This window comes from Carassius carassius, chromosome 35 (genome assembly GCF_963082965.1).
Source record: "Carassius carassius chromosome 35, fCarCar2.1, whole genome shotgun sequence".
Taxonomy (NCBI): domain Eukaryota; kingdom Metazoa; phylum Chordata; class Actinopteri; order Cypriniformes; family Cyprinidae; genus Carassius; species Carassius carassius.
Window position 1 is genome coordinate 6430581 of NC_081789.1, and position 24873 is coordinate 6455453.

The following is a 24873-nucleotide window of genomic DNA, read 5'->3' on the forward strand; positions in this document are numbered from 1 at the left end:
GCATGCCACATTAATTGTTAGGGCGGCACCAATCAGGAGCGTCATAAAACCCCAGACTACTTTATCTTACATTTTAGCAGAAGTGTTTGTGTTGCACATCATAGAAGACAATGTTAACATCCAATAATTTTAACTGTTGAAGAAAACTGGTTACTTTTAAACTTTTTTGGGCTATTTTCATCTTCCGGGTTTAAAATCTACATTGTGTTGACTTCACAATTCGTGACGTGGCAAAGGACTACTGTACATTGACGACACATTGGTGTCTATTAAATTATTCATGAGACTGTGTGTTCTTATACTATGAGAAGACGCTTTGCATAAATATTCACAGCAGCATGTGTTAATTTGCTATGACAGATGCTTCAGACTGTGAGACCACGTAGATTAACTAAGAGAAATGATCATGGATCGAAGGAGAGAAATAATACAAATAAAAACAGGATTCATTCACTTAAGAGAGTATAACCGTTTTTACAGCTCTATGACACGACCCGTCAAAAGGCTTATATAAGTGCAGCAGAATAAGTCTTAAATGTTATCAGAGGTGCTCCAGCGCGTTCATATATATGTTTTCGATGCAGAGTGCAAATGGCTGTGCATTTATTTGTGCTTTTACCTCGAAGGGAGCAAAAGGAAACTGTCTGAACCGAACAGTTGTCTGTGTTGTGTCTCCCCTCTTCCCCCTCCGCACACCACTTTCTTAGCGATTTTTAAAACTGTGGCGAGAACTAACCAGTGCTAAAACAGGGGGGTTCATGACCCTTTAACAGCTAATACAGATCATTTTATGTATTTATTCATTTATTATTTGTTTGTTTCTTTGCTTGCTTATGCTATCATGTCCACTTATATTTAAGCTTTGCGCCTATGGTCGTAATTAACTGCTAATACTGAAGCTGTCCTAGTTTTGTTGATAAAAATACTTTAGGTTGGTTACATGATAATCATAATGAGCAAAATCAAATCAAATAAAAAAATAACAAAATATATATATATATATATAATTAAATAAGAAACTTATTTAAAAAACCCATATCCATGTGTTCTTCAGGACAATAAGAAAACAGCATACTGGGGTAAGTGATATTATATAATCGATACAGTAGGTGTAAATAACGTTCTTATATTTAATTATTATTTCTTATACTTTATATTACATTCATTATTAGTTTTATTTGTTATACAGTAAATAATGTATATGCAGTTATGTTATTAACAAATACACTGCCTGCCTTTCATTTAGTTCCTGTTTTATTTGTTGTTCAATGATTAGAACACTCTGTGAGGGAGAGCATGTGTGAGACTGAACAGCTGCTGCTGTTAATGCCATTTGCTATATTAATCACACTGGTGATGACGTTAAAGTAATATGGAAGTCTTAAAGGGCTTGTGTCTTCAGGATGTAATTGGTTTATGTGATTGGTCAAGGTTAGGCCAAAGACTGAGTCTTCGACGTGCATTCACGATGCGAGTACCGCGATGATGCAAGCTGGTATAAAGTCGTTATTTTAGTTTTCTTTGCACACAAAAAGTATCCCTGTAGCTTCATAAAATTAAGGCTGAACCACTTATGTCACATATGGGTTTGGAACAACATGATGACGATGAGTAATTAATGATAGAACTTTAATTTTGGGGTGAACTATGCCTTTAAGGTACAGTCACATTAATAAAATGTTTTGGTCAAAAAGGTCAATTATAAACAGGGTAGTCATGTATGAAGAATAGCTCACATGAAAGTCACTTTCAAACCAAGCAGCTTTCTGTTGGTCAATGCAGCAAATCCATTGTGAAATCTGTGTGGGGAAATCTTTCACTCTCACACAAAATTCTAAAATATATGGATCTTCTTTCGTGTTCAACAGGAAAAGGATAGTCATACAGGTTCAAGGGTGAGTAAATGATGACAAAATGTTCATTTTTGGGTGAACTAGTTTTATTTATTTTAGAAGTTTTTCTTGAGAGACTGAGTTGCCTTATAAATGAAAACGCCCAAGACTATAAAAAGATTTTGCACACTTCACAAAACATAGCAAACATGCTTTGTACACCTACATTTGTTTTTGCAATTGATTTGAAACAGACTCAAACCCATCACTTCTGGACACCATCACCACTCGGCTGTATGCTCATAAAACCTCCTAAAAGACATTTTGCTGAGATTTAGAAAAATCTGTCTGCCACCTCAAAGTGACGTACTATTATAATCTTATTTCATCCTACCATTTGCACCACCAACCACTGGCAGCTGGCATTTGTCTTGTGAGTGATGGTGATTTTGAGGGTTTATAAATTTAAGGAAATAAATGGTCACTCACACACAAGGCTCGAGCAGGTCAGGAGCTGCTTGTGTGTGTGTTTGTGTGTGTGTATGTGTGTGTATGTGTGAGTATGAGCTGTTGGATAAATGCACCCATGAGTGTGTGTTTACGTGTTTGTGTGTGATTATAAGCTGAAACTGCCTTGCTCCGCAGCAGTGCCAGGAGAGCATACCTCATCTCGGCCTATACATCAGTGCCATCTGCAACACATTACTAGATAATTGGATCCATCTTTTGGCAACAGAAAATCATGTAGGCGAATGAATTTGAGTGTTTATGATTATGTGTGTTTAGAATATCTATAGCCTCTGGGTCTGTTTACTATTCTTTAAATCCTCACAATAACAATAATAATGTAGTCTGAGACATGGCCTGGCCAGTTGTGCGCATTTTCTGAGGTTGCTAAAAGCAATAAAAGGTATCTCTTCCATGTCTGTCCATGGTTTTGTCCTAAGAAGTCACAAAATGACAAGCAGCACATTATCCAGGTACTGGACCAAAGTAGTGCTTCGGAAACATCAAACATGGACAAGAATAGACTGATCACGTAGGTTTAGAATAAGACACAAGGCTCATCATTTTGCACATAAGGTGCAGTGCTGTGCATTTAATGAGAGCCCAACAATAATTTTGGGTTGCACTTTCCAAATACATCCTTAACCAACTATGGTTGCAAGTTTTATCAACTGACTCTGTTTTTCTTAAGACCATTGTTCCAACAAACATTTACAAACTGCATCACAAAACTGTGATTAGAAGCCTATAGTTTCTTGATGTTCACTTACTTTTATTCACTTACTATCTTTTATTGCATAAATATTCAAATTGCACTCTATGTCTGGTAAAATGTCAAAAGAATGAAAGCAGCGTTTCTGAATGTTGCGCAGATGTGAATGTGCTCTAGCACCCTTGGGAAACTACGGAGTATGACATGAGAGGGAACCTGCATTTAATGAAGAACATAAATAGTAGTCCTCATAACAGTATTTATTTACAGCATTAATATCACATTAATTTGTTCTCACACCAATTAATTAGGCAAAGTTATTACTCCACCACCTGTGCAATATCCTTAATGACAGTCCAAAATTATTCAACCAACATGGTTTGAATGACTGATGGGCGAAAAAGTCTATGGTTTAGGGAAACAGTTGTGACTAGCTTATTTTCCTCACTGAAGCATTGTTCTATAGTAAATTGGCAAGCTACGTTGCTGTATGGGAAACATGCACATTTTTGGATTCACTATGTGGACAGACAATTTGCAAAACTTAGCAAAGATGAGAAGAGGCATTATAATGCATTATAAATGTACCAAATTCTTGTTGTACTACATAAAGTCTGTAAGATTGTACAGTTTACATCCTAGTCTACATTTTAATATGCTATTAGAAACGGTATTAGAAACGGTAATAATAGTAGGTTATTAGTTAGATGCCAGATATTATTTATTAAGCTATGACTCTAGGTAATATATTTTTAGAATAGAGATCATCTTTCTCCCACAATTCTAAAAAAATAACATAAATAAATAAAAAGAAATAACATACAGGCTAAGGCCTAAAAAAAAAAATTGTTTGGTTCCGGTTTCCGACCGACCCTGTCAATTTATGTGCGACCCAAATTTATTTTATGAGACTGGGGAAGAACGGTCTTTCACACATCGTTAATTAAATTACAGTTTCCTTTAAATGCTGTTTTACACTTAAGTAATCCGTTAAAAACCATTAAGTATTGCATCAAAACCCTTTAACTGTCAATTCCTAAAGTGAGCTATAACTTAAGGTTTGGAAATCGTAACATTAAGAGAAACACGGGGGGGAGTCAACAATATATCGCGGAACAGAGAGGGCACTGACAACATGCTGACAGACAGGACATTAACATTACCAGCTTACTTTTAATATGAAACAAAGTCTCATTTGGTTATTTCACCTTTCAAATGTGGTCATTTTTTAAAGAAATGTAAACAATAAATACCGTTTTGTGGCTCTTGAATGTGTCGAACAGATCGCTGTAAGTTAGATCATCAGTTAAAACTAACTGATCGTCTCTTGCTTCTAGTTAATTTATAGCATCAAAATCAAATAAACCACATAAATGAACATAACAAAGAATGTTGTTTGACTACAAAAAGATGTCTGTACACTCCGTTTTTCAAGTTCAAATCCTCCATGTTAATCTACTATGAGATCGCCTGTCAAACTCCCGCGAAGGCTTTTTGTGTGTGTGTGTGCGTTTTGCGTGTCTATGGCAACAACAGACTTTAAACGGGAATACAGAATCACTGTCGTAAAAGTACCGGTACACACATTTAAAATCAGCGCGCGCGCGTGTGTGTGTGTGTGTAAAACTGCCACTGGAGGAAAAAAAAAATTAATTAAAAAAAAAAAAATCCCTACCGACCAATGACCTCAACTGACAACCAACCGGAACCAAACTTTTTTTTTTTTTAGGCCTAATTCACTTATTTTCCAAAATGTTTATTTATTTATTTTTATATGAGTATAAAATGTTATAAATAAGCCTATTAAAAATACATAAAAAACATCAGCTAACGTTATATCCGGACTATAAAGTTATCCCCCCCCCCCCCCAACACACACACACACACACACTTCTGCAATCCCTGCACAGAGGCATCATTGATAAATGGCCTATTGTATTCACCTTTGGCTGTTCTATTGTGTTTTATCATTATCAGCATCTATCTAATGACATGAGTTAAGACATTGTCAACTAAAAAGTTGTTTAAGCTGCAATGAGCTAGCTGTTTTTGAACACAATCTACCTACATGTTATGGGACATGATTACATGCTGTTGATTTATTGCATTCTTTTATAACTGCCAATACATTAACATGTTAAATTTACATGCCTAATTATTATGGTTATGTTTGAACTTTATACATACGGCATGCCTTTTAAGGTAAATCTCAACTTTGCTCTAGGGTTGATTATTGCCTTTCGGAAGACAGTGGTAGAACAGAAGATCTACTGTTCCTCTTGTCAAAGTTTGCCTGCCCTTGATGTGTTCACCTGCCCTCGCTCTCTGCTGTCTCTAGTGGGGTTCCCACCTTTCACAATGCTTTTCCTGCACTGCACTTTGTTCCTGTCAGTATTGCCTTTGGCTGTTTCTGTACCTGCTTCCACTCTTTCTCTCTTGAAATCAAGCACCAACATACACTATAGGGTAATCAAGCTAATACTTTGAAAAAAAAAAAGGGAATGTGATTTAAGGAGTTCACACTGGAAAAGAAGAAATATTATATACTGTAATTGTAAAACTACATTGAGGCAAATATGATCTCTGGTTACCTTTCATTAGGTATATATTTGTTTTATTGCTATGAAGTTTTCTTTTTTTAATGACAGGAAACAAACAATATGTGAAAGACACAGGGGAAAATATAATAATAATAATAATAATTTTAAAAGATTTCTGACAATATGATATCATTAATGGTCAGCTATCTTGGTAATGTTAGGAAATGAAATTTCCAATTAAAAGTAATGTGAAACAGCTTATCAGATTAGGTGCATGTATGAATATGAACTCCCAGCTGACTTAAACTGATAACTTTAATCCAGTAACGTTAGGCTAATATAAACTGTGCAGTTAGTAATCACGAAGAATCAGTTTATCAAGCAGATAAAGCTAATACTTTTTTTTCTTTTTTCGGACAGATTTACAAATCACCTCACGTTCAGCAAAAGCAATGTACCTCTTGAAATTAATAACGTATCTATATCTCTCTCCGGTAAAAATAAATACATACATACATACAAACGTAAATAAATTACTTCAGTACCTGATCTTGCTGTTGAGCTGCTTTGGTCGATATATTTGACTCCTTTCCTGTGGTCATTATAACAAATTACCACAGACAGCAAGAGACATTCAGTTTGGGACGAGACCGCTGACGGTTACAGAGAGGAGAGAAGATGCTGAAGGGAAAACGGTGGAAATGCAGCAAAATCCCAGTGAGACGTGAGATTTGATTTCTAGAGTCGTTCTTCAGAGGACAGGTGCGCCACTGTTGCTAAATTACACAGAAAAAGAGAGCGAGAGAAGCGAAGGAAAAACGGGACACATAGAGCACCGATCACAGCCTGGAATCCGACACCGGTAGACTACGAGTGCATCGCACACGAGCTTTTCATCCCCCTTCGCGCGCTTGCCGCCTTTTTCACCCCCGCCTCCGTGCACCAAGCGCGCGCACGCGCGTGACTGCCGCCTTTTCACCTTCTGCCTGAAGCTGGCAAAAGAAAAAATGTGACAAGTGAGTTTTTTTTTTTTTGTTCGTATATGACGGTATGTCATTATATTGGAGAATTTATATTAATGTATAAGGTTGCGCAGTCACGGATACCAGGATAATGTGTAAAAGTGTATTACAAATATGAAGCAACATGTTTTAATGTCGAAACTGTAAGGATTATCCTATAGTCTTCCACAGTGTTTAGAGATAATGTCAAGGGAATTAAACTGATAGGATTCAGCTCGTCCTTGACATTTAATACACATATAGTACAACAGCAGTGACACTCCAAACACTCACAAGTAGCTTTGAAAGAAGCTCAACTGCTTTCATCATGACAATGTAGCTTTTAATTTAACAAGCTATTTTTTAAATTATTAGCGGTATAGTGCAACAATTGCTTTATGTCAAATTTGTATTACCTTACTGTCGAGCAAGAGAAGGTAAACAACCACAATGTCAGCTCTCTTTAGCACTGATAAGTCTGATTTATTTGTGAATCGGTTCAACCTAAACAGTCGTCTTTCCCTCACATGTAGGCCGTTTATCAAACCAAAGGCATCCTCCGGAGGTCACATTTGCAGGCTGCATAAGTCATCAAGCCTGGTTTATTACAGTTAACTGAGCATTATATTTGTGAGTCATAAGAATAGAACAATAATTTACACTTAACCGTACACTAATCTTAATGAATAATGGCAAAATGTATAACCGTTAATATTCTAAAATTAGATTCTTCTTTATGATGTATGCAGTCTACAAATGTGACCTTCAGAGAATGCAGTCTTCCATTCCATTTCCTATAGGAAAGGTCCTTGTATACAGTTTATTAGTTTAGTATATAGTTTAAAAGTTAACTGAATTAAAAGTTTGATTCAGGATAGTGAATTGTCCTAAACAGCTAGAGGTTTGCTAAGCACCCTCAAACGAAATCAAATGCACTCCTCAGTTAAAGCTGTATTAATGGCTTTTTTTGCAGATTTGGAAAACTATATCCAGCGTTATGCGTTATGGTTTGCGCTCTGGAAATTGTTTTTTGCAGCATTGAGCAATGTAGTCAATTACAGACATATCTGTTGATTTCTTGAATCAGAGGTGTTTAAGTTAGAATCCATAGTTTTTGTTCAGGTAGGCTATTTAGGTTCTGCACGAATCATCTAATTAAAACAAAGTGTTGATGCAATGTAATTAAGAGATCTGTGTGTGTGTGTATAGTTAAAGCACCCTCGTCCATTTAAGAAGCACCCTCAGTGATTTGAGTCTGTAGCTGGTCCTCCCTCTCTCACTCTCTTGCTCTCTGTAGTGTAGCTTTGTAAAATGTGTTTTATTCTAGAAGTTTGGGTTCATCTTAAATGAACCTCTGTATGACTATCTACATTTGGACAGTTCTTTAAATTACTAGATTACAGAAAGATACACAAATGGTTCCCAAATAAGATTCAAAAGTCCCTTCGGCACTCCAGGTCATTCAGGAACTATTTTAGTTCAAGGTCACTTGAAAATTATTGAAATATTTCAAATGTACATAAGCATATCGCAATGACATGCAATTCATGATAATGAAAATTATAATAATAAGAACTCAGATAAACCATAGGCTATATCGTCATAGTAGTGTGTTTATTAGATGGTATTCATTCATATTCATTACACGGTGTCCGTCTCTCCTCAGAGTCCTGTACACGAGTCAAATGTACAGAATACAGCTATTTATCTAAAATAACAAATTTTTGACACAACCTGCAAATTACCACAATAGATAACTAGGCGTACTGTGTCTATAGTACATTGTACAGAGGTCAAAACTATCGCACAAATACGATTATTATTGTATGTCTGGCAGCACTGCCATAACTGCATTATCTTTCTTCTGCTGGACATATTTGGAGTTTCAGCGTAAGAGTGCCCTCTGGCCTTCTGATGGAGCAGTATTTACTACTGGTCATAGAACCGTGCTTCACGGACAAGCTGTGCTTGACTGAATAACCTTTGTAGCTTTATTATGAATCAATGTATTTTAATTAATGTGAAGACTGTGCTAGTGTTTTAGTTTACATTTAATCATCCAGTTTCTGTATTGTTTCTTACTTGAACGCTACTGTTAAATATATCAAATGTAAGCCTGCCTAAAAGTTACAGCAATTTTTTTTTATGTAATGCTAAAACTGGTCACATTCAGAAATTGTAGTAAGGGTTTCTTTTCCAAGAAATAATGTCAAGCATATACATTGGTTATATAATTTTTAGCTTTTAAATATTTTTAAATACAACACTTAATGCATTATTGTATCACACTCAAAAACGCTGGGTTGTTTTTTCAACCCAAACGCTTGGTAGGACGTTGGGTTGTTTTAACCCAAGTTTGGGTTGAAAATTGGTTAGATTATAACCCAGCGGCGCTGGGTTGGGAACGTGGAAGTGAAGGAGAGCACGCACATCACGTTAAGATCGGACGTCTCCAATGCGAGAAGCTGCCATTTTCTCAGCGTGAAAGAAGCGAGAAGCGAGTGAAAGACATTATAGTAAGTAAAGATTCAAAATGTAAAGTTATCATTCATTGTTTATGTCCGGGAGTATTTTGAGGTTTCATGAAAGGCGGAAATAAAAGAGCTTATATAAAAAATTTCGCGGACATGGTTTTCGCCTCAGAAACGAAGGTCTTAACGGCCTCTTTTACCGAACGGAAGAGGTAACGTTACTTTTAATATAACGTTTTATTCTTCGCGGTTAAACTGAATGTTAAACTGAATGTATCTTAGTTTTCTAAAGGAAACCTTGTTATGTTATAAAGACTAGCATAATTATTTTGAGGCTGTTTAAGTGGTAATTGTTAAAAGTATTTTTCACATAATATTTCAGACTTGTTGAGCTTGTGTCTTCATTTTGCCCATGCCAGGACTTGACTAACGTTACACAAAAACCTGCTTGTGTGAGGAGGAGGAGGAGGAGGCGGTGTTCTCAGCTTCTTCTGAAGATAGGGACAAACGGTTTAAGATAAGTTTGTTTTTTTACTAAGACTAAAAGAATGTTTAGAAAAATAACTTCATTCTTTTGAGACTGATGTGAGTTATTTTTAGAAAATAAATGTTTCTATTGTGTCCTGCCTGTTTACTTCACATTTTTATGCAACAACAGTATTATTACATGTTCATATTTTAACTATTGATGTCCCTTTTTTCTTTGCAGAACTTGAACTAACTTTGGAGTTAAGGACACAGAAGCCTGCTTGTGTGAGGTGGAGGCGATTTTCTTAGCTTCTTTGGAAGAGAGGGAAAGACAGTTTAAGGCAAGTGAACTTCATAATTTTATGTTATCAGTGTTTTTTTTTTTTTTACTAAGAGTAAAATGTTAGTTTTTTTTTTTTTTTTTTTTTTTTGTATATGTTAAAAGCCATATACATAGGAGAGCATCATTCTTTTGAGATTTATGTAAGTCATTTTTAGAAAATAAATGTTTCTGTTGTCTCCTGCATGTTCTCTTCACATTTGGATGCAACAACAGTGTGATTACGTGCTCATTTCATAAAAACCGCTGATGTCTGTGTTTTTCATTTCAGAACTCAAACCAACTTTGGAGTTGTCTGATTTGGAGAGTCATCATTCTTGGTCTTCCCTCTTAAAGGAATAGTTCACACAAAAAAATAATTTACTTGCCCTCATGTCATTCCAAACTTGTAAGGCTTTTGTCTGTCTTTACAACACAAATTAATATATTTTTAATTTTCTCATAATTTCTAGTTAATCCATTGAGAGTCTAGATAATCTGTATTTTCAAACCTCATAAATACAGAGTTTTGCGATATTTATATATGATTTATTCTGAAATGATATGATAGCGCACATGTATGTTCAAAAGACAATACTGGTCTCCCAGACTAGCAATGGAGGACAAAAAATTAAGACAATTTTAAATATATTTATTTGTGTTCCAAAAATTAGTTTTTTTTTTAGAGTTTTTATGGGCCTGGAACAACATGGGGGAGAGTAAATGAGGACCATTTTCATTTTTTGGTGAACTAACCCTTTGAAGAGCAGCCCTACACGTAGATGAAAATTTGTGAGGTATGTGAATGTCATGTCTGTTTTAATGTTTCAGTAAAAGATCTTTCTGAAAGCAATATATTTCTTCAAACAATATAACATGCCCTCACACTGCCATTATAGCATTCTAGAGTGCTGTGGTATACAGAGACATTAAACAACCACACAAAGTGTTGAAACTATAAAACAGATTATTTACCTATCCTTACTGATGTGAATACACCTCTATCTGAAAATTGATAGTTTAATTAAATGTTTTCTTTTTTCAAATGTGTTTCTCTTTTTAGACCACTGATGAAGAGCAGGCAGTGACTGGGATTAATGCTGGTCAAAGAAGAAATATCCTTTCCTCTAAACTGATGCAACAGTGGGTTTTAAAGCAGGATGCTGTCCTGGATGATGGAAAAGATCACATACTGTGCTGATGGGGCTTCTTCATGGCTACATCAGTTATGCTGAAGAGATCATGAAAATTGACAGTGATGCATGATATGCATTCATGAACTATGAAACAAACTGTAAGTGTTTAATTTGTAAAAACAAAATGTTAAATGCTTGTTCTGTGTTTAGTAGAAATGGAGTTTACACTGTAATTTATACACATGCTCACATTCTTTCACACAGACATGCATCTGTTAAATGCAGAGGTGGGTAGTAACGAATTACATTTACTTCGTTACATTTACTTGAGTAATTTTTTGGGGTAACTAATACTTTTCGGAGTATATTTAAAGATGGGTACTTTATACTCTTACTTGAGTAAATTTTTGGGGGAAAATCTGTACTTTTACTTCGTTACTGTGGGCTCCTCTCGTTACTTTATCTTAATGCAATAAATGTTATAAATGCTCCAGTTTATTCCAAACGCGCCGTCTACTTTTCTCTGGGCAATGAGCGATGCCCATTCGCGAATGATTCATTCTTTTGAGTCAATTCTGTTCAAAGGCTTGATCAAACCGATTGGCAAACGAGTGAATTGGTTCCTGAATCAGTTTGATGATTCGTTCAGTTCCCTGCGGCACGCGCTGAGCGTCTGAAGTGGTTCACTCGGAGTTGTAACGTTTAAGAACAGAAAGAGCGTTGAAAACGTGGCTGGAACAGCACTGAATTGAAAGCAAATCTGCAAAGGATATTATTTGCTAGCGATGGAGATCCTTATTAGATGAACACCGCGTGTGCTGTCTACTGTTTAACAGGTAATAACTTGGGCTACATTCGATTACAGTACACGATACCACTGTGACATTAGTTTGTTGTACGTGTGTGGCTTATAACAGAGGGGAGTCAAGTTGAATGCAGCTTCCAAAAGACAAAAAATTGCCGATTAAGATTTTATTGATTTTAATACAATCACACCGGCGTGAGGACGTTCAGCGAGTCATATAGAGCTGAAACAACGAATCGATTTAATCGATTAAAATCGATTATTAAAATAGTTGTCAACTAATTTAGTCATCGATTCGTAGCTAAATAACTTTTATTTGCCGTAAGCGGCTCATTTCGTGCATATTTCAAATCTGCGGTGACCAAAGTGTGGCAGTAATGAGCCACCGGAGGTTTTACTCAGCCAGTACAGCAGGAGAAGTAGCGAATAGCCAATAGCTGGCCTCGTTTTATGTCACGTGCTTCCCGAACAGCGTCTCTGCAGCATTCAGCGTGATGTGGGAGCTGGGAGTACTTTACTTTGAGCCTTCAAAAAAGAAGAGTAACCTGTAAACTCTGCACTACTGAACTGTTTAAGGGGACGTTCATATATCGCGTCTTTTGCGCGCTCAAGTTCGTTATTTCCAACACCGCACCGCATCGAGTTAAAAACATTTCAACTTTTCAGAATGCCGCAAGCGCACCGCGGGTCATGTGACAAGAACTAACCAATCAGCTTCATCCTTTCCCGTAACAACGTTAAAAGCTCAGTCAAAATGAAAGGAACTGCTGATCATAGTTCTATATGGATTTCCATTTTGAAATAAATTTAGTAGCAGAGCTACTGCAAGCGATTTTTTGAGCTGCAAATCCATTTTTCCGTGTCTTCAAGGAGAGAGCACGTCATGGTTGCTTAGCAAAGGCAGACGGCTCAGGGGCGCTTCTGCCCGAGCGCTTTGGAAAGTAGGAGAAAGCGGTGTGCCTAGCATTTTCCACGCGTTTTAGGTGCGATTTGTGAACGGCCTCTAAGACTTTCATTCATGCAGATTCTCCAGTACAATGTTGTTTGCAAATGTTTAGTCGTAAAAGCTGATAACATTGCTTTTTAACAGTTAACATTTAAAGCTTTACAAACATGTTCTGTGATCAGTTTGTCGTTTACCAGTTCATAATTCAGTCGTGCAGCCTAATTATGACTGAATGAGAGAGGTAAATGTTTAAAGATATTTGAAATGCACTTTTTTTCTAAGTATTCACTGCTCTTTTTCACACAGCAGGTTTTTTGTCTGTCCAATTTTTTTTTACTGGACAACCTTCTGATGGATTTTACTTTAAATTGTGAGTCCCATTCAGGTTTCATGCCATTGGCACTTTTTTCGAAGGACTGTTTACAATTTCACAGCATAAGCTATAAAGCTGTTTCCCAGTAAATAATAAAATACAATGCACTGCAATTTTATTCTGTTTTATCCTTATTCTTCGTGAAAGTATGTTCTGAAAGATTCCTTAATAAGCTTTGTTCGGGATGTTAAACTACTTTAGGAGCTCTAAGGACTGCCATGGTGAAAACATTATTTGAAATCTCCTTGTGAAATTTGCTAGAGTATGGGTCAGTGTTGTGATTGCAGAAGAGTTCGACAAAGGATTACTAACACAATAAAACAACTCCAGGTATATTTTTGATGAGGATATGACAGTGCAAAATGTTTAAAATCTCTTAAAAATCTATGCTGAAGGATAAAGACCATTTATTAATAATTTACTTGGGGAAAAAATGGAAAAACTATTAATTAATCGATTAATCGTAAAAATAATCGACAGATTAATCGATTATCAAAATAATCGTTAGTTGCAGCCCTAGAGTCATATCATCAGCTGCTGAATTCAGATCTGTGATTGCTTGCTGGCGCTGAGCCAGAGACAGACGCGTTTTTACATCGCTGCGCATTATAACCAATCACACATGATTCTTTTGAGCTTACTACAGCATTGGCCAATCAGAGGTGTTCAGATTAGTCATCGTTGAAATGCCGGTGCTTCCTTCACTCGCTCGCTGACCGGGGACTTCTTTCTGGCAAATTCTCTTGTCAGAAACAACAAAGTGCAGATGTGTGTATGTACGAATCTGTAAATAAGATATTGATTTCACAGTGTTAACAGTTTCAGTGATTTTAATGGGAGTTTCTGAGAGTGATTGAAATCTAGACTGTCAGTGAAAATGATCTTTAATAAATGTAAATGTTATTTGCTCTCTTTCTGAACAATGAAAGATTAGTAGCAATATTTATATCACATTAACTTTCAATGTTAAATTCACATTTAATATAAAGTCAGTCGTATTAAAAATATGTTATGGCATGACACCTATATCTGTTACTTAAGTAAACAGACAAGGTTTTATAATAAATTACATAAATTGGAGTAAAGGCTGATGAAATATATACATTTATACACGCACATATACATTACATACATTTATCTATATCTAATAAATATCTAAATATCTAAATAAAAATAGGCTCAGTATATATGACCCAAAGTAACTAGTAACTAACTACTTGAGTAGATTTTTTATCCGATACTCTTTTACTCTTACTCAAGTAACTATTCAAGACTAGTACTTTTACTTTTACTTGAGTAAATATTTCTAGAAGTACTTTTACTTTTACTTGAGTACATTTTTTGGGTACTCTACCCACCTCTGGTTAAATGTTATAATATCAGTGTTAATGTTGTGGTTTATTTGTAACTGTCAAGCCAGAATAGTTTGTAAAGAACTTATCTAATTGTACAATTATTGTATAATAGTGTTTTTGTATATTTTATACAGTGTAAAAATAAAAAAATCTAAATTGATTTTAAGTTATATTCAACAAATGTTCAATGCTTTATTTATCAAATTTAAAGCTGTTAATGCCATACTTTTCTGCATGTCTTCTAACATGTTATTTTTTGACTATTTTTAATAAATATTTACCTTTTGTGGGTTATTATTTGTGTGTAAAAGTGATTTTAAAATGAAAAGATATGCAGGTTTAATGCCTAGCTTAATTTGGGTTAATTTTAGCCTAGCAATGTAGTAATTTTAAAACAGTAAAAAAGCAACACAGCATGCTGGTTTAAAAGTAATAACCCAACTGGCTGGGTTAAAATAACCCAACATTGGGTTGGTCCCTTTTTGACCCAGCGCTGGGTTGCCAAAATAACTCAGATTGGGTTGTTTTTAACCCAGTAGTTTTTAGAGTGCACATATTGAATATCACATTATTTTAACAAAGTATTGCATATTGCATTTTTCTTTAGTATCACACAGGCCTAGTAGTTATGATCGAAAGTTAGACAATAGTATGTTAATGGTTTGTCAGTCTTTACTTGTCTATTGGCCTGGCCAGCCATACTGGCCAGCAAAATGTTGAATCCCTTATAAGCAAACTAGTGTGTGCTAAACTGTTCTACAGCCATATATTAGATATTTGAATTAGCCAAATTCATTTCACAAATCAGTCTAAAGGATTCAACCTGTCTGAATTCAGATTATATTTTAATATTCTTATCTCAGATGACTTGAAAGGTAATTGAAAAGTTATGCAAATTGTTCATAAATTGTGGGAGACCTGAATGCAGAAATCAGAAATCAAGAATGCAATAATGTGTCTAAAGATTCCCGTATACTAAAATGTCTTGCTTATCTGGTGATTCTGACCAGACACATCATCAGATACCTTGTTCAATTTCAATTGTTCATAAAACTAATATGATCCATTTTCAGGGATAAAAACTGACCAGGCAAATGTTTCAGGTCTAACTAATATTGTTCAATTCAGAACAATCCAGTTGGTACGCCATTCTAAATGTTAATGAATTCTCTTTTTATTTCTCCTCAAGGTATCTGCTGTTCTGCTTTTTGAACCTGCTTTTCCTTCTCTGTTAATTAAGGGCAAGACAAAGTGTGTTTTTTTCACCAGGCAAATTATTCTGGAATCCCCAAAGGCACCTGATTATCAGAGGTCATGCGATTCCAAAACCAAAATTCACGGCGTGGATTTGCTCATGTCCTTCAAGCGTGGAGCTGTGGGCTCAGGAATGGCAACAAAACGGTAGTGCTGCTGTACGCTGTCCCTTAATGAATATGCATAAGGCGCTTTATCATTATCCCCCACCAGAAAAAGACAAGAGAGAAGGCCTGTATGTGCTCAGCCAAATGCTGAGGAACACAAACTCCACAGTCCGTCCATCAGCATTAAGAAGGGCCTGGTACTCGACACATATTGTGATTTCAATAGCAGGGAGTTCAATGTCAACACACTGTCCTTCTTAACATACGTTATTCAAATGTTGCCTGAGAAGAAAAGGACACATAATTTTGTCATTTGAGATGAGTGGCTAGCAGCATTAAGCTGAGCAGGCTGATCAACCCCCCAATGAGCTCACATTCCCTGTGCCAAAATTCAACAGTTTTACCATCCAAGTTCTGCTCTACTACTTGTCCTTCAAATCAACTCTTATTTTTCATCAGCCCTGTGATGGGTGAAATGAAAGATCTCTTCTCGGCAAATCAATCACCTCCAAGCTAATAGCATTCGTTTTGGTCACAGTTGCCAGCAGCATGCACTTGCTGAAGGATACAGCCACTCTGCTAGCCACATAATAAATGTTATTATGCTGCGGTAGGGCCTGGGCAGTGTATACACAGCCTTATTGGCAATACTGACAAATAACTATTCAGAAAATGATAGATGACCTTGGTTGGCATGTCTTTAAATACACATTTTGCTGAGTATTACAGATGAACTGGCTGACAAAGACAGACAGTATGGAAGTATTCTCTAGCCTAATTACTAAACTCCAGTGCAATCTTCAATGGCTTGCACAGTATTAATTAACCCTTACATGCATGGTATCCACTACAGTGGATGGACCACTAAAGGCCATCCAAACCACCATGAATGACTCATTTAGTTCTTTACTCATAATCTTACATGAATAATAGTAGTTATCCATACAACTTGTACTAAATATATTTTCAGACTTTAATCTGAAAACATGACTTTGGACCACTGAGCAACAGTCTAGTTCTTTTTTCTCTTTAGCCCAGGTAAGATGCTTCTGACATTGTTTCTTTTTCAGAAATGGCTTGGTAGCCCTTTTCCTGAAGACATCTAAGCATGCTGACTCTTGATGCACTGACTTCAGCTTCAGACCTCTCCTTGCGAAACGCTCCCAAGAGTTTTAATCGGCTTTGCTTGCCAGTATTTTCAAGCTCGGGCTCATCGCTGTTTCTTATGCACCTTTCCCTACCCATTTTTTTTTCCCTTCCAGTCAACTTTGCATTTAATAGGCTTTGATACAGCACTCTTTGAACAGCCACTCCTTTCGGTAATGAACTTCTGTGTCTTACCCTCTTTGTGGAGGGTGTCAATGATTGTCTTCTGGACCACTGCTAAGTCAGGAGTATTCCCCATTATTGTAGTTTCAAAGAACAAGAGAAACCTGGAATTTATACTGTAGGGATGTAATTTAATGAAACTCAAATGTAAATATTCTAATATTTTGACTTTTTTCAAATATTTAGAATTTTTGAATTTCATGAGCTGTAAGCTCTAATCATCAAAAAAAAAAAAAAACACAAAGAACTTTTGAAATGTTTTTCTTTACATAGTACGTATGCCACAGTGGTGGAAATTATGACTCTTTTAAGAGATTCGTTCATTTTCAGTTCGTTTACCAAAATGATTTGTTAAGATTCGTTCAGTGACCATTTATTCGTATTACACAAAATATGCCAGCAGGTCAACTCATTCGCGAATGACATGTGTACCAGTTCAGTCATTTCATTCATGAACAAGATGTACTAAATCATTTAACTCGTTCACGAATGACATAGGTATCAGATCAGTCATTTCATTCACGAATGACATTTGTCAGTTCATTCAACTCGTTCGCGAATGACACGTGTACTCTTTGACAGGATGAAACAGTTCACAGAGCTACCAGGTCCAATGAGCTGCGCATGTGCTGCTAATAGCGCTGCACTGCTGTGGAGGGAGGAACTTCAGTGAACACCATCAATGCTGAAAGGTATATCCAAGTTCTAGAACAACATATGCTCCCATCCAGACGTCGTCTCTTTCAGGGAAGACCTTGCATTTTCCAACATGACAATGCCAGACCACATACTACATCAATTACAACATCATTGCTGTGTAGAAGGAGGATCCAGGTACTGAAATGGCCAGCCTGCAGTCCAGATCTTTCACCCATAGAAAACGTTTACATCATAAAGAGTAAGATGCAACAAAGAAGACCTAAGACAGTTGAGCAACTAGAAGCCTGTATTAGACAAGGATGGGACAACATTCCTATTCCTAAACCTCAATTTTAATTAATTATTAATTATTCATATTAATTCCTAATTCCTCAGTCCCCAGACGTTAGCAGACTATTATAGAAAGAAGAAGAGATGCCACACAGTGGTAAACATGGCCTTGTCCCAACTTTTTTGAGATGTGTTGATGCCATGAAATTTTAAATCAACTTATTTTTCCCTTAAAATTATATATTTTCTCAGTTTAAACATTTGATGTGTCATCTATGTTGTAAACTTCCACATCATTGCATTCTGTTTTTATTCACAATTTGTACAGTGTCCCAACTTTTTTGGAATTAGGTTTGTACTTAGAGCAACTAGCTCGGAGTCCTGAAGTGGAGGACTGGCAGGGAATGGCCGATCTAACTGCTCTGGAGACCTCCTTTGAGGTAGCAAGACTCCCAGAACCACTACGTTTCCGGGCAAAGGCTAAGATAAGCGCTCACTTGATACCGCTGTGCCCTGAAGCACCCTGGGTGGCAGGGGTGACAGACCAATCCCCTGACGGCACTGAGGAGAGACAGGCACCTTATTATGAAGTGTACATCACTCTTTCCCAGAGGGGCCCGCCCTCAGAAATCCTGGGCCGAGGAATTAGGATATTCTTTCCAAATACTGTATAGCAAGAATGATGGCCCACAGAGAAACTCCAAATATTCTGGGGGCATACAAGAACCGACGCTCACCAAATGAGGAGCTGGAAAAGTGTGCCCCGTGGCATGCACGGGGAAGAGACCGGTCTCTCGAGGAGAGACGTGTTGGGCTATTAAACCGTGGCAGTGATGAGGATCCATTTACGTCACGTGTGCCCCATCAAATGCCGCCAGACCTGGCTCATCCAGCACTCCTCCTCTCTCACGCACCCACTCCTGTCTGGAGCCTGGTGAAGGGCAGCAATTTAGGATGGGGTGCCAGTGATAATCAGGGAGGAGGCAGCTGATATAAAACATTTTGAACCGGTTTCTAGAATATATGAAAGTTTCATCTCTTGAAATAAATTAGAAAAAAAAGATACATATGTGAGGAAAACCCAACACAAGATGAAATTTTACCTTTCTTAGGTGTTGATACCATATGAAAGCTGAGTTCAAGCCCTTTCCAAAATTGTTTTAATTTGAATGTAACAAAAGTTATTATATATCTGAAGTTGGCTGATAGCTATGATTTTCCTTAATGGAAAAACAGGTTTTGAGAAAAACTGGTTTAAAGTGAGATGGGTTTCACTTTCATTTATACTTAACGATGTCAGGAGCGCTATACTACATCATTACACAAACAGACTAGCATTACCCTGAAGAGGACAGTTTTCCATTGTTTATCATAATAGGTATAGTCTCTGAACTTTTGATCACCCTTTTTTTAAGTTTGGATAGAATAAATAGTGTCTTTGGACTCCTCTTCTTTAGTAACATCATCATCCGATCTTTCCAAGATCGTGAGCAGCTTCAGACTGCATTGTTTTCCTGCACTATGCCATCACACAATATAAAAAAATGAATAAATAAAAAAACTTTGTGTGCCGTAGTTTACACAGGACTGGAGGAAATGTGCATTGATACACCTTTATTATATATGTCACTTTATTTATTTTGATAGGTTAACTGCTTTTGCGGTGTTAAGAGAAAGCACCTCAGCAGGGTGTTCTTAACATAAGAGAAAGACTTTTCGGCTTGCTGCAATAAATCTAAATTTTTCTGCACTAAACAAGTGAATTTTGCCAAGATATTTTCACAGATGAAAGACAAATTGTAACCCTCATTTTGACCAAAATATTTACATACAAGCTATTTTTAGAATTTCCTGAAAACGTCCCAGCGCAACATCCGACGAGTTTTCCCAGTTCACATCACATACACACACACATACACACACACACACACACACACACATACACACACACACACACATACACACACACACACACACACATACACACACACACACACACGCACATATATATATATATATATATATATATATATATATATATATTAAGGCTGGTCAAGTAAATGTGTTATTATCGCATTAACTCATTAATTGATTAACGCCAACAATTATTTTATTGCATGTATTATATATGAAGAGTCTGGTTCCAAAATGGTATAAATCCATTTTGATTAATTAGAGTAAAACATTTGTGTGTTTTCTTTACCAAGAAAGTGGCAAGATGAAAACCACTATTTTCTGTCTCAAACTTTCACATAGCACCTTTAGGTTATGAATATAATAACATTTTTTTTTAAAGATTTCTCATAAAAACTTATAATGTTCCCCCCAAAATGCAATAAATATTTTTCATATTGAACTGTTAAAAAAAACTGATAATTATTTAAATATGAAAGCCAATAACTGATATGTTGGCTGATAAATCTAACTCCACATTTTTACATAACTTTTGAAAACCTGATTACCAAAAAAGTCTTATCATTAAAAGGCATTAAACACTTCAACATAAATAAAACAAAGCAGCCTTACAAATAAATAAAATAATGCTTAAATAATGGAAACAAATTACTGGACAACATTACTTGTGTGTAAAAAATATAAGGCAATAAGACGAGGGAGAGCTCCTGCATGTAAGGACTATAGCCAGAGATATTGTCAAAATCATTAAATATTGTCATTATTAAGAGTATTTGGCATTTTCAATTAATGTAGACCTGTTATTTTCTGGCTATTATTATTAGGTTACTTGTATTATTAAATTAATATTACAATTAATTTGCTTTGCAACAATTTCATAGCGCATCACCACATAACTGACACGTGACTCACAGCCTGTGAGAAAAATAAAAAATTGGGCTATTAGCTTAGGCTACTCCTCAATGAAAATGTAAAAAAAAAATATATATATTATTTTAAAACAGGTTTATTGTAGCCTACAATGAATTATATTCCTAAAGTCTAAATAAAACTGTTACACTTCAGTAACACTATCAATTTTATGCACCAACTTTCAAAAACAACCTGTTCAACACATACAACATAATGTTTCTTCTCATTGTTTTCACTATGTTCGGGCCAAAAGAGAAACATTAAAGAAATACATTAAAGTTAAGTTAATTTAATATATCACATATTAGGAGATTAGTCTCTCGTCGTCTCTGAGAGAATACGCACTGTTAATGTTTGCGTTTCGTCGGATGCCGAAAGCGCCATCAGTTTTTACTTTCACTATCATGGTGAATCCACTGGGCTCGCCTTCATGGTTTAAAACAGAAGTAGCCTATTTCCAATATTGCAATGCTCCCACGCTACAAACCCTGAATAGTCAGATGTGTCGTGAACATGCTCTGAACGCACTGAAACACGGCAAACAAGCCCAAATAATTCCCAATTAAAAACTTTTTTCATTACGGTATTATTCTCTTTATAATATTATGTTTATGACATTCCCAATTATAGTTATTAATGTTGTGCACTGCTGTTGTGCACAAGCTGTGTGTGCTGAAGCTGAAGAGCTGAATGAACACTGGTAAACTGAAGTGCTGCCAGCTTATGTAACACAGGAAAACGCATCATATATTCAGATATTTATACAATGCACACGTGAACTCGAACTAAGTGACGTGGTAATCAGAATGTATAACTTCTGTTGTGGATGCGCTCTTGGCTGCTCCCGCACCAACAACGCGCTGAAACACAGAAACCAAAATAAACAAATGTATAATGTTTTATTATAATAGTATTCTCATTATTATGTTATATATATATGACAATCTCAACCATAGTTATTAATGTTGTAAGCTGCTGTTTCGAAAATTATAATCCACATGTAAAACTGTGCAGCACATTTTGCTGAGGACAGTTTACTCAATCTCAATCAGTTTAATGCCGGATTCGCACAAAGATTATTCTTGAAAGATGGAGCAGTTCCCTCTTTGTCTGGAGAAGGCGTTGTTTATGGACCACAACCGATAAGTGTATTTTATTATTTAAGTTCAATCAATCAATCAATCAACCTTTATTTATACAGCCCTTTTCAACACTCAAAGTGAACCAAAGTGCTTTTCAGGAGATATAAAATAAAAATAATAACAAAATATATAATGACACAAAACAGAGTATTAAAAAAAAAAATTGTCTGCCACAAAGAAAACACAAAATGACACAACAACTGCTATAAATTAAAAGCCAGTCTAAATAAATAAGTCTTGAGCTTAGCCTTAAAGAGGCCCAAGTCAGTGATTGTACGTAAATCAGCAGGTAGCTTGTTCCAAAGGCTTGGCCCCGCTACAGAAAAAGCCCGGTCACCCCAGAGTCCAAAAGCACCAAAAGTTGGTGCGTTTAACAGATTCTGTAACTTATTACACAAAGGGCAACGCTGTTTAGCTTTGTTAACTAGATGTTAGGTGTCACGGCTTACGCTGCTGGAAGGAACACGGAGCCGAGGGATAAACGAAACAAGGATTTATTAAATCAAACATAGGCATGGTAAGTAGCAAATAACAGGTGGCAAGTGGCAAGTGGCAAGTAACAGGTAACAAGTGGACAAGTAGACAAGTAGACAAGTAACAAGTAGACGAGTAGACGAGTAGACCCGACCAAACAGAACTGAAAGGACAAGGCTTTTATACAAGGGATAATAGGGAAAACACAGGTGGATGGAATGACTAAATTAACAGGGACATGGAACACATGCGGAAATGACTAGACACACCTGGGAACTAATCAAACCACATAGAGACAGAAACTGGGTCACAGGGGCAAAAACACACAAAATGAGTCCAGGTGTGTGACAGTACTCCCCCCTCCCGGTAGGTGCGTCCTCGCACCGTAGAAACAACAAAGGGAGGCCAGCAGACAGGGACCACAGAGGAAGGAGCCAGGGAGGAGATGACGGAGGGAGGAGCCAGGGAGGAGACAGGAAGGATCTGAAGCAGAAGGTACCCAGCAGGACCCAGGCCACAGCCATAACGGCCCAAGGTGGGGCCGACGGTGGAAGGAGCCATGGAGGAGGAATGGTCACCGACTCCAGGGACTCGACCCACGGCAACGGAGCAAGTGGAGGAGGAGCCCGAGGCGGAGACGGAGAGCCGAAGAGCCAGGGTGACGGGGAGAAGCCGGAGGTCCTAGGCGGAACTGATGGCTCTGGTGACTGACGCGGCGATGTGGATCCGGAAGGCCGCGGTGAGGCCAGAGTGACCGAGGACTGAGGTGTAGCCGAGGGGATGAAGGAGCCTGACGGAGCCGGAGGGACGGAGGGATGAGGCGAAGCCGGAGGAGTGGAGTCCCGAGGCATAGGATGGACGACGCCAGACCAAGGCGGAGCCGGAGCCGGAGGGACGAGGGAGCCAGGCAGAGCATGTGGACTGCCGGGCCACGGCGGAGAGGAAGGAGCTAGGAGCCATGGTGGAGCCGACGGGTCAACGGGCCGAGGCAGAGTCCAGGCCTCAGAGGCTGGAGGCGGAGGTGAGGGAGACGCCGACCAAGGCGTCGCTGGAGGATGGCGGTCCCGCTGAGCTCGCACCACAATGATGGTAGGCTGAGGGCGAGCAGAGGGGCAGCCAGACGACAGCGGAGGAGGAGGCAGGAGTGGGTGGGAGGGTGGGAATTTTGGAGGAGCAGGCATTGGAGTAAGCTCTGGGGCTGGAGCCCTTCCTGGGCTTAACGGAGGATCAGGAGCCCGTCCTGGGCTTAACGGAGGATCAGGAGCCCGTCCTGGGCTTAACGGGGGTTCAGGAGCCCGTCCTGGGCTTAACGGGGGATCAGGGGCCCGTCCTGGGTTTAACGGGGAATCAGGAGCCCGTCCTGGGCTTAACAGAGGATCAGGAGCCCGTCCTGGGCTTAACGGAAGATCAGGAGCCCGTCCTGGGCTTAACAGAGGATCAGGAGCCCGTCCTGGGCTTAACGGGGGAACAGGAGCCCGTCCTGGGCTTAACAGAGGATCAGGAGCCCGTCCTGGGCTTAACGGGGGAACAGGAGCCCGTCCTGGGCTTAACGGGGGAACAGGAGCCCGTCCTGGGCTTAACGGGGAATCAGGAGCCCGTCCTGGGTTTAACGGAGGATCAGGAGCCCGTCCTGGGCTTAAAGGAGGATCAGGAGCCCGTCCTGGGCTCAACAGAGGATCAGGAGCCCGTCCTGGGCTTAACGGGGGAACAGGAGCCCGTCCTGGGCTTAACAGAGGATCAGGAGCCCGTCCTGGGCTTAACGGGGGAACAGGAGCCCGTCCTGGGCTTAACGGGGAATCAGGAGCCCGTCCTGGGCTTAACGGAGGATCAGGAGCCCGTCCTGGGCTTAAAGGAGGATCAGGAGCCCGTCCTGGGCTTAACGGAAGATCAGGAGCCCCTCCTGGGCTTAACAGAGGATCAGGAGCCCGTCCTGGGCTTAACTGAGAAACTGACATAGGTGAATTGGAAACCCCCTCATTTTGACCCATTTGGCGCTCCACATTTTGCTCCCTCGTGGTGGGCAGTGTCGCCGGCTCTCGCACCTGGTCTGACGGGTTGGTCTCTGGCTCTCCGTCATCGGTGGGCTCGGGCTTATGCCTCGTACCGTGGGGAGATTGTAGGCTGGGCTCTGGGTCTAGAGTGGACCTGGCGAGATCCTCCATTGGGCCGACCGTGAGAGGTGACCCATTTCTCACCAGATTCCACTCTATGAATGCGGCGAAATCCTCCCGAGGACCATCTTCGGGCGACAAGATCTCGAGGACCATCTTCAGCGCGTGGTCCGGGTAGCTGGTGGCATTAGCTAGGAAGAGAAACCGTCTAGTATGGTCCTCGAGAGAAAGTCCC

General features: G+C 38.4%; 1 protein-coding gene across 5 annotated transcripts in view; it reads right to left on the reverse strand.

The window, feature by feature from the left end:
* The window catches only part of dpp6a (dipeptidyl-peptidase 6a), a 474280-nt gene that overhangs the window by 195028 nt on the left and 254379 nt on the right, over positions 1-24873 (reverse strand). Inside the window, exon 1 of one of the 5 annotated variants that reach the window (XM_059524367.1) lies at positions 6137-6518. The exons of the other annotated variants lie outside the window; for them this stretch is intronic. Coding sequence (XP_059380350.1) covers positions 6137-6193 — 57 coding nt within the window. The 5' untranslated portion in view covers positions 6194-6518. Of the gene's footprint in view, positions 1-6136; positions 6519-24873 lie in introns of those variants that run through there. 5 annotated transcript variants of the gene reach the window in all.